General features: G+C 41.9%; 1 protein-coding gene across 1 annotated transcript in view; it reads right to left on the bottom strand.

Moving 5' to 3' along the window:
* The window catches only part of USH2A (usherin), a 642,051-nt gene that overhangs the window by 397,994 nt on the left and 226,486 nt on the right, over window positions 1-17,571 (bottom strand). The window contains exons 22-25 of the mRNA XM_059717779.1: window positions 4,850-4,976; window positions 4,571-4,672; window positions 1,512-1,700; window positions 668-798 (exon numbers count right to left, since the gene is read on the bottom strand). Of these exons, the coding sequence (XP_059573762.1) occupies window positions 668-798; window positions 1,512-1,700; window positions 4,571-4,672; window positions 4,850-4,976 (549 nt within the window). The remainder of the gene's footprint in view (window positions 1-667; window positions 799-1,511; window positions 1,701-4,570; window positions 4,673-4,849; window positions 4,977-17,571) is intronic.

Here is a 17,571-nt window from a genome sequence, read left to right as displayed (position 1 = left end):
CTGAGAAGTTAATAAAAAATGGATACATAAGGAAAAATATACACAGTAGAACACAGATTTTTCATATCAGGAGGGTTCAGTTTGCCAAATTAAAAAAGAGCTGCTGCAGCTTTTACCTCAAAAGGCACAGCTTTTCTCTGATCAGGTGAAGCACTGATTTCAAAAGCAGAGCCTTTTGACATAAAGTCTTCAGTAAACAGGTGGTACATCTTCATAGTCCTGCACAGGTGTTTGCTGAGGTGGTATATACACCAGGATACACTGCAAAGCCTCATCTTCGAAGAGGGGTCAAGAACCTGCCCCTGCGAGGAATCAAGGCTCTACTGTATTCGTGTTACGTATGTCAGAATGGTTCAGTACAAAAAGTGTCAGTCATGTTGATGCTTCCCTCATTTAAAAATATATGTATGTAATATACCTTTACTTTCACTTTTTGGTCCTGAAATCATATACTTGGTGGAGTCTTTTGTCCATACATTTTAAAGTGTTGTATTGAACAGAATTTGGAAAAGAGAAAAATAATAATACATTGTTTGAAAAAGTTACACACACAAACACACACATGCACAAGGACCTTTGGATAATGATACTGATTTTAGAAAGAGCATCTCATACAAGATACCAAATGCTGTAACAATTATTTGTAAAAACTGGTGTCTAAACATACAGCAAGGTAATCTGGTCCTTCTGTGTTGTAAACAAACAGAAGTAATCCATTCATTCGGTTTGTTCTAAACTGAAATGAGATCTCGAAATCCAGTCCACCGTGAAAAATATCTGATTGGAGTTCCAGGAACCCTTGAAAGACAAAAAGTAATCATATTTTTTTCCTTTTAAACAAGAAAAATTAGATACTCAAAAGCAAAGAAAGTTACTAAATGGTACATTCATTTGTGAAATTCAGTTAGAAGCAGCTGAGTTGATGTCCAAGGACAGTGTCACTCAGCCTTGTAAGGCCACTTCTTCAGGTGGACCAAAAACCCAAGAAGGAAGCGAAGTGTGGCATGCTTCACTGCTATGATACAGTTTGATATTTTGTGTTGAATAGCAGAATGTGAGCCTTCTCCCATTTTCAGGTGCAACTGGCACCTGCAAAATAATCCCCAGAAGTAAAGATATGAGCTGCTAAAACAATTTCACTTTTCACTGATTACAATTCATTTTCTGGGCACCAATTCCCCTTGTGACAACAGATGAAAATTTTTAGTCCAGCTGAAAATAATTTTGCAGTAACGTAACTAGGGTGGGGTGACCATGGTAGCAGCTCCAGGCACTGACTGGGAGGAGGTGGGGGCGGAGAACAGAGGACAGAAAAATATCAGCTGCCTCTGCAAAATCACTGCTGCTCCCATGTGTCTAGCTGTCCTGGGCACCCAACTGCTTTGTTACACCTCTGTAATTTTATACTTATCAACAGGGTCCTTAAAAAAAGTAGGACAACTGAAATATAAGGGATGTGAAAATTTCTGTTTAGGAGTATATTTGATTCCTTATATAATATTGCATTCTACCTTTGCCAAGAAAATGTGCTCCTTCCATGAGGCCAGAGGGGCAGCCTTCCCAAGTCTGATAAACATTGTTTTGCTCTTCAGCATCCTGCCAATTTAAAGGTTCCCAGCTTTCATATGGATTGTGTGTTTTTTTCAAAAATATGTCACTCAGACACCCCACAAAACCTTTCTGGATAATTATCTTGGTTCCTGCAAAAAAAAAAAAAAAAATCATTTATAAAACAAGATATAACAAATGAAATAGGGATAGTAATGAATCACCCACACCAGTATATTGGTCTCTCAGGGTACATGTACATACAGACAGAGTAATGTATATGATAAACAAGTACTATGCTAAATTTGTGTGCAGGTAGGTACCAGTAATAGTCTTGCGGCAGCAGCCCACAAATCCCTGGTTTCCATCAGGATATTTTAGTTAATGCTGAACGCCATTGCTGATTAAGGTAGAATGTTTTTAGTACCTGAGTTAGCTCATTTAAAGCTATTATGAGGTATGCACCATTTTTTTTTCAGAGGTCTGTTCCCTGAGCAAACCCAGACTCCAGTGCATGGCCCAGGCATTAGGGGCAGGCTAGAAGAATGGAGCAGCAGCTGGGGGTGTCATAGAGTGTAGCGCTTACAAGAGAATGCTCATGAAATCAGGTCTGTTAAAAAGTTTTACCTTTAAAAATACTAAAGAAGAAAGGGATGCAGTTACTGAAGGGGAAAAAAATTATCTCACAGAAGCCAGTGATGGTGAACCTAGCCTAATATCCCACAGTCTGGATTTCATGAGCAGGAGAAGCAAAAATTCTACCCTTGATACATGGAACAGGGTAGCTGTCACAAGTAAATTCTCATTTGGTCTCTCAGACATCCAGAAATACATGGTTGCTGGGCTATAACAAACCATGCCAGAATTTAAGGGACTGTATACGATCTTTTTCCCTGTTGAAGTCTACTCAGTAACAAAATCAGTTTTTACAGATGTTCCTCTCCTAAAAACTGCTTATAAGTTTTTATTCTGAATAGCTTGTTTGTACAGTACTCTTAATCTGCACAAGATATTAAGGCAGTCACCTTGGATGACTGAAGCAAGGCTAGGGAAATACGTTTTCTGTTTTCAGTGAACTGAAACAAAAACCCAGAAAGGAGCAGATTTTGTGTATACTAATTTCCTGGATGTGCTTGGGAGGGTTTGTTTTTGTTTCTGATCCTGGCTTATCACAGAAGGACACTTATGGGATAGTCACAGATTCTGCCACGCTTTCCTAGCCCATCCCCTTTCCGCTGCATTACTGATACCCATAAGAAATAAGGTTCCACCCTCTGGAGACACAGGAACCCTTTTGTGCCCTCCAGTTTTCCTGCTGCTCATTAAGCATAAGAGGCACATTAGGCTCAACTGCCAAGAAGTCCTCTGTAGCCATTGAGCAGGGAGATGCATTGATTTTCTGTGCTATAATTAAATAAACCCTAAATATAATTCTCAATATGATGACATAAAGAAAGCCCTGGATTCTATCTACTCCGTATAGTTGGTAATTTGCTTCATGGTGCCCGAAGTTCTAAGTCTTTACCTCTCATAATGCTGAAATTAAAGACCTTATAGCTACTGCAAGACTGATATATTCTGTCTCCTGCCCTGGTCAAGTGTGACTACTTATTACACCTGAGTTTGGCCAGCCCTTTCCTTACCATGCCAACTGGATAAATTATCATTGTAACCTGGATAAATCATCATAGCTGTACCCTGTTAAGTTGGTGCTGCTTTTCACTCACCATTACTCTAGCTTAATTAAAGTTCTAAGTGATTCAGTTACTGTTTATATATATTTTAAATCCTTAGGAATCCTTTTGATGTAAAATATATAATGCACTCATGTGTTTTATACATATGAAGATGCCAGTGCATGAACCTGTACATGTATCTGTTACAAGCTATTAGTTATGAATAATGGTATAGGAAGTAATACTTTTTTCTTGTTGCTGGTGAATTTAGCCAAACAGCATTTTCTATCATTGAAGATGCAAATGTAATGACTTTTGTGCGAGTATTTAGATCATATAAAACAAGCTGAGTGAAGTAATAAATACACTGGAGGGTAGGACTAGGATTCAGAGCGACCTAGACAAATTGGAGGATTGGGCCAAAAGAAATCCCATGAAGTTCAATAAGAAGAAGTGCAAAGTCCTGCACTTAGGACAGAACAATTCCGATACAGGTTGGGGGCTGACTGGCTGGGCAGCAGCTCTGCAGAAAAGGACTTGGGAGTTACAGTGGACAATAAGATGAATATGAGCCAATAGTGTGCCTTTGTTGCAAAGATGGCTAAGGGCATACTGAGCTGCATTGGTAGAGGTATTTCCAGCAGGTCAAGAGAAGTGATTATTCCCCTCTATTTAGCACTGGTGAGGTCACATCTGGAGTACCATGTCTAGTTTTGGGCTCCCAACCACAGAAAGGATATGGACAAATTGGAGAGAGTCCAATGGAGGGCTACAAAAATGGTGAGGAGTCTGAGGCACATGACTTACGAGGAGAGGCTGAGGAAACTGAGTTTATTTAGTCCGAAGAAGAGAAGACTAAGGGGGGATTTAATAACAACCTTCAACGACTTGAAGCGTGGACAGAGGATGGAGCTAGACTGTTCTCAGTGGTGAAAGATGACAGAATAAGAAGCAATGATCTCAAGATGCAGCAAGGGAAGTTTAGGTTAGATATTAGAAAAACGTTCTCACTAGAAGGGTTACCCACAGAGGGTGTGGAATCTCCCTTCACACCCTTAGCAGAGGTTTTAAAATCTTGGATAGACAAAACCTTAGCTGGGATGAGATAACTGGGGATGGCCCCGCTTTGAACAAGGGATTGAACTAGATGACCTCCTGAAGTGCCTTCCAACTCTAATTTCCCATGATTCAATGAGTCTATCAGTTATGTCAATTATTATGCATTTAAGTGCTGTCCTTAGGGTCCTAGCAAGCTGTTAGTACAGCCCTCAATGGTGCAAGGACTTAAATCAACTCCACAAAAGTGGATTTCAGGGATGTCACATGAATATCACAAATTTACTCACCTGTATCCTTTCTTAGTATAATGTAATCCTGTGGAAGTCCTCCAACAAAAACCCCTGTGTTTTCCCCAATAATGGTGCTGCCACTGGTAGCTAAGGAAGAACCTAAACAAGATAGTGTATGACTTACTATGCATTTTTCCAGTAAATCCTCAATTTAATAGAGGCACTGAAGTACACATTAAACAAAGGATTCAGAAGATACTATGCAAAGGGAAGCAAACAAGCAATAACTTGAATAGGAATGAAACTACTATAATGTTATAAAAATCAGTTGGTTACCTGTGTACTGCCCATCTACAATGATTTCTCCCAAATCCTGATTTCTTGTAGCAATGATGTGGTGCCAGCTGTTATCATTGTATTGTCTTCCACTATCATTAGCTGGAGTAACTGTCACTGCAGATCCCTTTCAAGAAATTATAACAGAAGATACCTTGCTAAAATACTATGTAAGAAAAATGTACTCATTTAGGTACTCTTGCAAATTTAATTTCAGAAACATGGCAAATCATCTTGTAATAGATGTAGATATAAATATAGAGATATATATAAAAGATTTGCAAAAGAATCTCTTCAGTCATGGTACAACTATGAATAAGACTTAATACCAGGCACCTTCATCCATTTCTTTTTAATGCCAATTTTAAAATTAGCTTCCTTAAGGACCAAGGAAGGATCCCATGTAGTTACTCCTAGCAGTTAATAAACCTAACCTAAATCTTAGATTTAAACACCCCTCTACAGCTCCACTAACTTCAGTGAGGTTATAGGGACAATTAGTGATGGTTTCATTTCATCCAGAATGTTTTGAGTTCTACTTCTATAATATTTCACGAGGAAGTTATCAAACGATTGTGTAACAGACTGTTTGAAATGAGTTTCAAAATTGGTTTGAGGGCCCTGGTCCTATGTCGCAAACCAACATTACATTTTATATTATTTGGGATCATAGTTTCGCATGTTCTAGCTATATAACATTCTCTACAAATACACTTGTTGGGCAGCCTGGAAGAGGCTTGCTCTGTCATTTTCCTTGTTGCACCCGCTCTTTCAGAATAAGAGAGGATGACATTCTTCAGGACAATCAGTCCCATACCTTTCAGGAAGGCCAACAATTTAAAAAGAAAAACTGGAAGATAAAAGTTTGAGACATTATGACTATGTAAGAGGTGCATGCAAAACTACATTTTAATATAATAACTTTTTTCCCCAAACTGTATTAAAATAATTTGGGAACACAGAAAGCTTTGAATGAAAAGAAGATTGGGACAAATTTAGAAAGCTGACTGCTTAATGAGTAGGCAAAATTTTTCTAAAACTGCGAAGTCAGAGACAATTAACTGATCCATGTCACACTAAAAATAAAAGGAATTAAAAGCCACACATACACATTAATGCTGTAGGAATAGTAACTACATTATAGGGGCATTTGCTGAAGACTGATGTCTGACTGGCATTCAAGTCATCCAGTAATCACTCGGAGACACAGTCCAGGACCTTTAAATACTCCTGATTTGTGGGGAGAAATGCTAGTTTCTCAAGGAACAAAAATCATCCTCAGTACAATTCACCTGCCAGGACAGAATATCCCTGTTTCCCAGGCAAAAAATTAACTGTGAAACATGATACTATGCAAGGGCAATAACTCTTAATAGAGCAAAATAAGCTTTATAACTTCTTACACTGATTGAGGACAGGTTTCAGTAGCCTAAATTTCTAACATTTCTTCATTTAAAGAAACATTTGTTTTGTCTTAGTAACACTTTCAGGTCTTTTTAAAAGTAGTAACCAGTTCAGCACCATGCAGTGGTAAATAAAAAAACCAGCTCTGTAAGCCTCATTCACACCTCTGTTCTTACCTACTCTGTTTTAGTGACCTTATTATACTGATGACACACTCCTTTTTTTTCTTTAATATAATAAAACTGTTAACACAATCCTGCCAAAAATGACTACTTCAGCTTTGATGCTGCACTAGCCTAAAGGAATAAAGTTCTCTCTGTTCAAACTTCCTCAGAGGATTATTGGCCAACATACAGAACTGTAGTGTAATACATGTTTTTATAGTTTATTTTTTAATTCAGTGCTGTCATTGTGCATCTTAGTCATGAGACTACACATCATGTATCTACGGTTACAAAAAGCAAATAATTTCCTATGAGCGTATACAGGATGTCATCCCACACAAATCCATGTACCTTTCTTAAAGGTACCTGCATCACAGTATGCAGGCATGGTTTGTATACCATGATGATAACACAAATTCACATGCACTTACACGCTAACATCCATTTTTCCATATAGTCCTTTTATTGTCTTCTGTCCTATTTCAACATTTTAATATTTTACAAACACACATTTCATTATCGTAGTTTAATAATTAAAACCAGAACTGGTGTCATGCCCAATTAATGTGCCCTGGTAGCATGCCCATTAGTTTTTCCATTAGTGAATTCAACAATACTAATGGGATTACTAGCATGGGATGCTAATTGGGCGTGACATAAGAAACTGGCTTACTTCTTAGCATACCCTTGCTAATGATGAAATTAATGAGCATTTTATTAAATGCTGTCTCATCAAAGTGTACTTAGTTAGCGTTAAAATTATTACAAACGATGCCGCATTCTAAAGATCAGGTGTCTGAATAAGGGGTTCTTCATATTATGTTTGCCAGCATTCTATAGCATTAATAGCCTTATACATCAGAAACTCCTTTGTTTGTAAGCAGTTCAGTCTGGGACAATACAACTGCATTTGCCAACCATTGCTTAATTTTAGAGTTTGCATTCCACTTAAGGTTTCTATGCTCTATCTTCACCGGAATGAACTGAAGGGCTCTGTGATCATATCTAAGCATTTCTCTGTAAAACAAGCCACTTCACATTTGGAAAAAAATAGTCAAATATACAGACTATGGCTGGATTAGCTGTATGAACAATTGGCCAAGTTTTAATTTCCAACAGTTCCCAACAGCCAAAAAATGTCTGTGTATGCCAGTGTTGTTGAAGTCTTAAACTGATGGGCTAGATCCACAACTGGCACTTAACTCCAAAATTTATATTCTCAAAACTGCACTCAGCTACTGCTTAATCACAAAAGATCCTACATCCCCGGTTGACTACTTTTCCACCAGTGAATTTCTTTTCAGTGCCTAAATTTCTGACACTGGGTGTGTGCAGTCACCCAAGCCTTGACAGTGCTGAAGAGGCCAGGTACTTAGCTTGGTCCTGCCATACCTGTCTAAGCTATGGGGCCCAAAGTTACAGGCAGTCTCAGAACATATTTATCAGATCAGGCTATATACAAAGTACAGGCAGAGGAGGAAGTGACAGTGCCAATTTTAATGAAATAATCTAGTGGCTAGTGTGTGGGAGACACAAGAACATAAGTGATGTCACACTGGATCAGACCACAGGCCCAGCTGGGCCCCAGATGAGCAAAAGACAACAGAGAAAGCCAGTCAACCAAACAAGACATTATGGAAGACAGAGAGAGAGAGAGCAAAAAGGTGGTGTTGCAGTGGACGTAGTCTTTCTGGACTTTAGGAAGGCCTTTGACACTGTCTCTCACCCCATTCTCATTCAAAAACTGGGCAACTGTGGCACTGATACCTGCACAGTCAGATGGGTCACAAATTGGTTAGAGGGCTGCACCCAGAGAGTGGTGGTGGACGGGTCATTTTCGACTTGGAGGGATGCGGGCAGTGGAGTCCCCCAGGGCTCGGACCTCGGGCCCGCACTGTTCAACATCTTTATCAGCCACTTGGATGAGGGGGTGAAAAGCACCTTGTTCAAATTCATGGATGACACTAAGATGTGGGGAGAGGTGGGCACGCTAGAAGGGAGGTACAGGCTATAACTAGATCTGGACAGGTTACAGGGGTGGATGGATGAGAATAGGATGGGATTCAATACTGACAAGTGCACCTAGGGAGAAAGAACCAGCAGCATACCTATAGGCTGGGGAACTCCCTTCTTGTCAGCACAGAGGCAGAAAAGGATCTTGGAGTCATTACTGATTCCAAGATGAACATGGGCTGCCAATGTGAGAACGCGGTCAGTAAGGCCAACCGCACCTTGTCATGCATCCACAGATGCATCATAAACAGGTCCATGGAGGTGATCCTCCCCCTCTATGTGACATTGGTCAGGCCACAGTTAGAGTACTGCATCCAGTTCTGGTCACCGCACTTCAGGAGGGATGTGGACAGCATCGAGAGGGTCCAGAGGAGGACCACTTGCATGGTCAGGGGGCAGCAGGGCAGGCCCTACGAAGAAAGACTACGGGACCTGAATTTGTTCAGCCTCCACAAGACATGGCTGAGGGGATCTGGTGGCCGTCTATAAACTTACCAGGGAAAACCATCAGGGAATGGGAGAGGTCCTGTTCCCCCGAGCACTACCTGGACTAACTAGGAATAATGGCCACAAGTTGATTGAGAGTAGGTTCGGGCTAGACATCAGGAGGCACTACTTCACAGTCATGGTGGCTAGGATCTGGAACCAAGTTTCAAGGGAAGTTGTGCTTGCTTCTACCTTGGGGGCCTTTAAAAGGAGGCTAGATAATAACCTAGCTGGGGTCATTTGATCCCAGCATTCATTCTTGCCCATGGCAGGGGGTCGGACTTATGATCTGCTCAGGTCCCTTCCAACCCTAACAACTGTGAAACTAAGAAGATGGGATTATCTGCACAAAGAAGGAACAACTGGAGAAAGAAGGTCTACGATTACAAGGAAGGTGCAAATGTTTGTGATTCATAAAATAAGCATCTGGCTGTCACCAGAGTGGATCCAAAAAAAAGAAGGTTGAGCTGTGTCTGCCAAAAGCAATGAGGACCTGACACTGAAAAGAAACATCATGAGAATGGGGGGAAAAAAATTCTATTGATTTTTTTTTGTCCTTAATGTCAAGACAAAAGACAATGCCAGATTCCCACTAGAATGGATAAAGGACAACTATATGAGTGGGGAGCCTCAGGTATTTTTGCATGGGTCTCTTTTAGACCCTAGGAAAGGACAGCAAAGATATGACAAATAAACCAAGATTGACAGTTGGTTCATAGGCTATTGCCATGAAGAACACTGTGGATGTTTTTCCACTGGGAAAAGCAATTCTTCCTGGCAGATGGACTCTACCCAGGAGTCTGACAAGGTACTGGTAGTTTTCTGAGATTGTGGCTGACACGACTGATGAAAGCTTTCTATTAAAAAAAATGAGGCCGGAAGAGGAGGGTGCAATATGAAGAGAAATAAAACATCTGGTTATAAAACACAGGAAGAAGAAAATAAGTAAATGAGGACTCAGCATGGGGGAAGATATGCCAACCTATAGGAGGATAGACAGTAAAGGAAAGAAATACTGGCATTGAAGAAAGCAGCTGTCAGTCACTCAGTCACTCAGATGATACAGTTACTGAAAGAACTGTATCTAATTTGGGTAGGAAATTGGATGAGGTCAGTGAAAAAGAACTGAAATGCTTGCACATTAATGCAAGGAGCCTGATTAACAAAACAGAGAAACTAGAACTACTGAAGCAGGACATGAAACTGGATGTTACAGGAATAACAATGATGACTGGAATACAGGTACTGAAAGGAAGACAAGGAATGACAGAAATAATGGACAAGACAGTGGAGTAGTATCATTAGCATTAGTATGCTAATGATGTGATTGACTAAAGAAATTAAAAGGGATAACATAGATAGAACTGAACCTGTTTAAGTAAAAAACACACCACACTGAAGAAGGACGGTAGGAGGTTCTACTTGGGTGACATTAGGGTTTTGCTACAGCATAGGATTTAGATATGGATAGGAAATCTCTTCAGTATTAATTCGTGAAATAACTACTACTGAAAACTAATTTAGAAGATATAGATTAACAAACAATTGTACAAATAATAGTATGGTCCACTTATTCCTGGATATGACAGGCAACAGATATTATTTAACCACATAGTCACAGAACTGTAAGACAAGATGGTTCTTTTATATTTTATTTTGATCATCAGTGGGCATGTCTACATGTGTATTTACTATACAGTAAGTTACTGAGCAGTAAGCAGTTTTTAGGCTGGCATCTACATGTGCAGCCATTAAAGCGGAGTAAAGTTGCATGTGGACTGACCTGGGACTAAAGCTAGCCCCAGTTTGGTCCACACATACAGTTTTACTGTGCAGTAAGGTGTCTACACATGAGTTACTGCACAGTAACTAATCAGGTGCAAATTTGATACCTGCATGATGCAGATATCAAGTTTATACCCAAATAGGCTTAAGTTGCCCCAAATAGTTGTTCCTGCACAGTGCAGGTGTGCATGTGTAGGCACACATCTGTTCTTCACAATACAGTTACTGCGCAGTAACCTAAATTACTGTGCAGTAAATGTGCATGTGTAGATGAACCTACTGAAGACATAAAGAAAGATGTTCAAAGAAAATAAGCACAAATGATTAACTTAGTTGACTAAATTTACAACAAATTGATACATAAACAATATAAGTTGATAACCAAGTTTTTTTTAGTTGAAATTTTGAGGAATTTAGGAATTAGTGAGTTGAAGAGGTTGAGGACTCAAATGTGGATAACACTTGCATTATTAAAGTCAAAAGGTACAAGAAGGGTGTAGAACGTGCAGACTAAGCAAGGAGGAGAAAAAATGGTATGGAAAGGCCACAGATCTAAATGACCTAAAAAGACCTAAAAAAAGGTTTAGGTGTAATTAAAGAGCCTATAGGAAATATTAAAAGTGGTTTTCTCACTGGAGTGGATCAGCTGGGGAAAAATAAGTGCATCTTAGAGGTCAGGAAGTATAGAGAAAATATAAGAACTACCAAAAATTTGACTGAGTTCTGAAGGGAATTAAACAAAGAGCAAATGGTTCCTTAGCTACTTATGGACAGAACAAGAGTACTGTGTCCAGTTTTGGGTGCTGCACTTCAAGAGGACATGGAGTATCTGAAGAGGGTTCAGAGGAGGGCCACTCACATGATTAGTGGTCTCCGTGAAAGACCCTACGAGGAGAGGTTGAGAGATCTGGATCTCTTCAGCCTATACAAAAGGCGGCTGAGGGGTGACCTTGTAGCCACCTATAAATTTATCAGGGGAGGACAGCAGGGAATTGGGGATGAGCTGTCTACCAGAGTGCCCCATGGAGTAACTAGGAATAATGGGTGCAAACTAGTGGAGAGTTTAGGTTAGACATTAGGAAGACTTTTTTTTACAATAAGGGAGACCAGAGTCTGGAATGGGCTTCCAAGAGAGGTGGTCCTATCACCTAACTTGGAGGTCTTCAAGAAGAGGCTTGACAGTCACCTGGCTGGGGTCATCTGACTTCAGTCCTCTTTCCTGCCAGGGGCAGGGGGTCAGACACGATGATCCATTGTGGTCACTTCCGACTCTACAATCTATGAATCTATGAAACAAGTGATGAGAACTGAGGGAATCGTATACAGTTATCTAGGACTCAGATTAAAGATACATTAGGTAAAGCTCCAAGATTAATTTTTGCCTTAGTTTTCAGTAAGGATGATGATGTAGAAAGGCAGGAGGATGACTAATGGGAATGAAGTTATGAAAATGGAAATTGCCACATCAGAGGAAAAACCAAAATTGCAAATATTTTAATATGCTCAAATATCCATCCCAGAATTCTAAAAGAACTGGCACATGAAGCCATAACTCCAGTATTATGAATTTTTAATAAATCCATCAAGCAGGCATGGTACTGTTTGACTGAAGAACAGGAAATATAGACACTTTATTTAAAATAAATGGGGAGAAAATTTACTGGGGAACCACAGACCAATTAGTCTGATTTAAACAGTTTGTAGGGCTTTAGAAGAACATTTGATTTAAAAACAAAAAACAAAACAAAACTTAAATCATGAATGACATGGAGGTAAATGGAAAATAAAATACATCACGGTACATCATAGCTAGATCACACAGACTAACTTGATGTCATTCTTTGATAAAACAACTAATTTTACGAACAAGGATGTGTGATAGGTCTAAACTGTTTGCACTTCGGGAAAGCAATTGATACGTTGCTACATGGGAAAATAATAGTTACAACAGTGTAAATAAGGATTAGTTTGAGAACTGAAGGGTGGATAAGGAACTGGTTGTATTGAAAGAAGAACTGATAAACTGGGGAGAGGTTATGGTGGAGCTTTTCAAGGGCTGGTTTGCCAATCCTCTTCAATATTTTCATTAATGAACTTGGCACAAGTAGTAAGAATGCACTAATAAAATATGTTGATGACAAAAATGGGAATACACAGAAGGACTGGAATATCATACAGGTAGAAATGTATGTCCTTGAGGTTTGAAGTAATATAAATCAGATGAAATTCAATTGCCAAGTGGATAATCAACCACTTGGGAGCTACTAACAAAAATTTCTGCTATAAACCAGAAGTTCATCATTTGGAAATTATGGAAGATGAGAAAGAACTACTTATACCAGGTCAATAACAGGAAAAATCTGAGTCATTGATGTAATACGGCTGTGGAAAAAGGCAAATGCAATCTTAGGATGCATCAGGTGAAGTATTTTGAGCAGAAATATGGGAATTGTTTGGGCAACTAATGCTGTTGTACAAGAAACTGGTGTGACCTCATCTGGAATAGTGCTTACAGTCTGGTCATTCATGTTCAAGAAAGGTGCAGGGAAGGATAACTAAAATCATTACAAGAATGAAGGGCCCATTACATGAGAAGAGATTAAAAGAGCATCGTTTATTTAGCCTGGCAAAATGAAACTATTTAAAGGACACTCTTGGCGCATCTACACGTGCATTTGATGTGGCACCAGTTTATTCGAGAGTAAATTACTCATGAGTAAACAGTGCCAGGCAAGCATCTACATGCGCAGGGAAGCAGGAGATTCCCTGCCAATCTACTCCTACTTTCTGGGACCCTACACCAGAGGAAGTTCCAGGCTCAGGCCGCAGCTGCCAGCAGCTACCAGCCCTCTTTAAAAGCCAGCCCCACTCGTTGCTGTCTGGCCAGCCACTTCCAGGCCAGAAGCAGCAAGTCCAGTGCAGGGACAGCATGTAGCAGTATGCATGTGGCTGCTCTAGTCCCTCCCCCTGGTAGCGGCAACCTGTGCCCCACACTCCTGATGGCTGCCGCACTGGTCATGCTGACCTGCTATGCTGTCCGCTGCCTGGCCAAAGGCCATCTCACTCCTTCCAGCTCCCCCACATGCAGCGATCATATGCCCACCTGCCATGCACCATCCCTAGGGTGGCTGCTGCGGCACCTGCCACCTCCACCCTGTCCACCTGGCTGGACCCTGCCAGGGACACTGAAGACAGGCTCTGGGAAGCCAGTCAGGACTTCCAGCACCCTCCTGGGCCTCCAGCCCCACTGTCTTTGGGCTTGCCAGGCCCACTTCAACCACTGCCTGGGCCAGACCCGTGCCCTGGTGAAGTGTGTCTTCAGCTGCCTCAAGGGACGCTGGAGCACCCTCACCAGCTTGCCAAAGACAACCTCCCCCAGGTCATCCTCACAGCCTATGTGCTGCATAACATCTGCGAGTCCTGGAAGGAGCTCTTCCACCAGGCCTGGGTGGAGAAGGTGCGACGGACAGAGGATGCCTGATAGCAGGAGCACCACCTGCAGCGGCAGCAGCACACCCCTTCTTCCCCCCAACCCACCAAGGCCCTAGAAGAGCTGAGCACCCGCCAGTGGGGTCTAGGGCACCAGGTGCAAGAAGTACTGGCTGACCACCTCCTCTAGCACTCTCCACTCTAGCCCACTGGCACCACTGCCCACGGACCCCCCACCCCCAGTACCATGCTCACTGCAGACACATTTCACAAGAACAAGTTTTTATTCCCCTCACAGACTCAAACAGGTTATATTCCCCTCACAGAACCAAACAGACTCCCTGTCCCCGCTCTCTTCCCAAAAACAGGGACCCCCACAACAACCAGAGCCCATCTACCACCCACCCAAGCCACCAACAATAAAACGCCTACTTCCCCATGAAAACTTTGTTCAGTGTCCTTTGTGTGCCTTCCCAGGATGGGGGGCCATAGGGTGGGGTGCCTAGAAGGCAGAGCCTGGGAACAGGCAACCAGCACTCCAGCCTTTGCCCACTGCCCCATGAGTGCAAACAGCATGATGAATGTGGTGGGTGGGGGGCTTGATGGCAGCTGGTGCTCCCGTGGCACAGGTAGCTCCCCCTCCAGCAGCTGGTGTCCAGAGCCAGCAGGGCTGACATGTGGTCCTCTCCCCACTGCAGGCAGTTCTGCCTCTGTGTCCACATGGATGTATGGTGAGTGGTGGGGGAGGGCTGGGCAGCACTAGACCCAGGCCTGGAGCCAAGCCAGAGGCTCCTGGCTGCTGAAAGCAGCACAGAACCTCATCCCAGGCCCAAGCAGGGGCCTGCTGCTGGGTGGCAGGTGGCTACTGGGGGCAGACATGGCTAGGGTCGGGGGTTGGGCAGCAGGCGGCACAAAGGCAGCAAGCCAGGTGGCTGGGCAGCAGGCCAGGCAGTGCCAGACAGCAGCACCAGGGTACAAGCAGGCTAGGGCAGCTGCCCTGCAGCCTGCCCAGGGGTACACCGGGGCCTGGATTGGCCTTAGATTCTCTGCTGGTTTGCCCCAGGGCTCTGAATGCCTGCAGGCTTTTAGAGCCTGAGACAGAGGCTGCAATAAAGGCAGCCCAGCCCTGGGGCAGGAGATACTCCCAGCCCAGAGCCCTTGGACTAGCCTCAGGCTGGCCCTCTAGTGGCAGGGTTGACCTAGGAGCAAACTTGCTACTGGGTTGCATCTTCACATGCATAACTGCGCAGTAACTAATCACACATAAATTTGCTACTTGCATTTGCGTTTTTACTGCGCAGTAAGTGTACACATGTGTAGGCACATGTGCTTACTGCATAGTAAACTACAGTACTGTGCAGTTAAGCATCTTGTGTAAACACACATTCTAGCCACAATAACAAATGAGTGTATACTGTCATGAATTAATTTCAGTTGGAAGCTGGAAAACAATTTTTAACTATCAAAGCAGTACAGTTCTGAAACAGCTTTCCAACAGGAGTTAAGAGTTAAATTTACCAAGATGTATCTTATTATAAAGTAGAGATTATAAGATGCTTTCACCTATAACAGCAGGAAACCGGATGATGATCTAGGGGGACCATCCCATTCATATGTTCCCATTGTTAAAACAGTTATCTTGGGTAGGGAAGGATTTCAGTCCCTACTCCGATAAACACTTAAGTGAAGCAAAGAGAAATTGAGAGAATACCTGATAACCTAATATTTACGCATTATTTTGGGGAGCAGATGATGTGGGATCAAGTTGTAGATGGGAAGCAGAAGATGTGGGAGCATGTGCTCCAAGGCAATTGGATAAAAGGACAATATCACCACAAGAGAAAGTCAGGTAAATCAGCCTTATATTCCAGAAAAGTATTTACCACTGTGAATTCTATGTACCTATCTGTCCTCGAGTCCCTGAGAAAAGCAAGACAAGCTATAAGCCTCTCCTTGGCATTTCTTAATGACTAGCTTAGCCAGCTCCCCACAGATTCTTATTCAGTAAGGCCATTGACAGATGTTCACTTAAAGGCATGATGGGATCTGATCTGCAATTCCAACAGTCATACCTCCTGCCATGCCACACCTCTCCCCGCACTAGCAAGTAGCAAGTCAGGTGCCTGGTATATCCCACATCAGTGTCTTGATGCGCTCCACAGTGTTCCCAAGGCTGGGAGCACCAATCAGCTGATCAGTTCAAATTACATGTTCAAGTTAAGGCATGTTGGGACCCAGCCACAAAGTCATTACTCCTATTTTGTGAAATAAATTTGTGGCTCATTCCCTGTTTCATTGCACCATTGACTGCATGAATGTGTGTCTGGATTACTACCTCAGATGTGAATAATTGGTTAATCACCTCTTAAGTATAATGTTTGCCAGGGGCCTAAGAATCCTAGCCCAAGTTTGGGCTGTGGATTTTATTAGATGGCAAGACAAGGCACCTAGAAGTTAGGCATTTCAACTCTGAATGTTGTAGCAACAGGTCACAAGATCTGAATTTATACAATAGTCAACACAATAAAAACCCAACAGCACTTTACCAAGAGAGAGAGTGCATTAGTTCGACTTAGCTCCGTAGCTTCTGTATAAACCACACGCTTCAACAGAGCTTTTTGAGTGCCTTTATCTAAAGCTGAATCAATCAGCTAATAGATAAAAGCTCTAAAAAAGCCCTTCTGCAGCACCCAGTCCATACAAACATTGGGCAAGCCTGATCAAACTAATGTGATGCCTCTTCTGGGGGGGCGCTGGGCTCAGAGCAGGGGTGCATGAAGTTTAACCTAAAGCACTGTGGGGGTTTTTGGGGGTGGTTGGGGTGGGGGATTGCATCTGTAAGCAGTCAGTATGGGTCAAATCCTAACTGAAACCTTTGGGTACTACTGTAAAGAAAATCTATGGAAGTCACAGTAAGATTAGCCTGAAAGCCTACTGAATCCAAGGTAACATTTCCATTGGCTTCAGTGATCTTTAGATCTGACCCAGGGATGAAATCCTGGCAAAATTTCTATTTACTTCAAAAAGATAGACTTCTGTTCCCAGTTTTTTTAAAAAGTGAAATAATGCAGTCACTTAGCTCATGTATTACATCTATTACATCTTTTTTCAATTAACAGTGACTTGTTTGCATGAAACCATTGTCACATAGGCATCATACAAAACTACAGCTACTTTAAAAATAAAAATGTATTAAAAGATGCACACAAATGTAAACATTTTCTGGACTCCTGGAACCAATTTCAATTTTATTTCTAACAAAATACTGGGAGAATATTTCTCCACTTTGGTATTAGCAGTGAATCTCGTGTGTGTGTGTGTGTGTGTGTGTGTGTGTGTGTGTGTGTGTGTGTGTGTGTGTGTGTGTGTTCATCTGCAGCAGTGGTTCTTAACCTGTTTAGACTCGAGGCACCCCTGGTTTGATTTGAGGTATCCCTGTAA

Source organism: Alligator mississippiensis, chromosome 1 (genome assembly GCF_030867095.1).
Source record: "Alligator mississippiensis isolate rAllMis1 chromosome 1, rAllMis1, whole genome shotgun sequence".
NCBI lineage: Eukaryota > Metazoa > Chordata > Crocodylia > Alligatoridae > Alligator > Alligator mississippiensis.
Note: the sequence above shows the minus strand (reverse complement) of the source record. Positions and strands in the feature narration are given on the sequence as shown.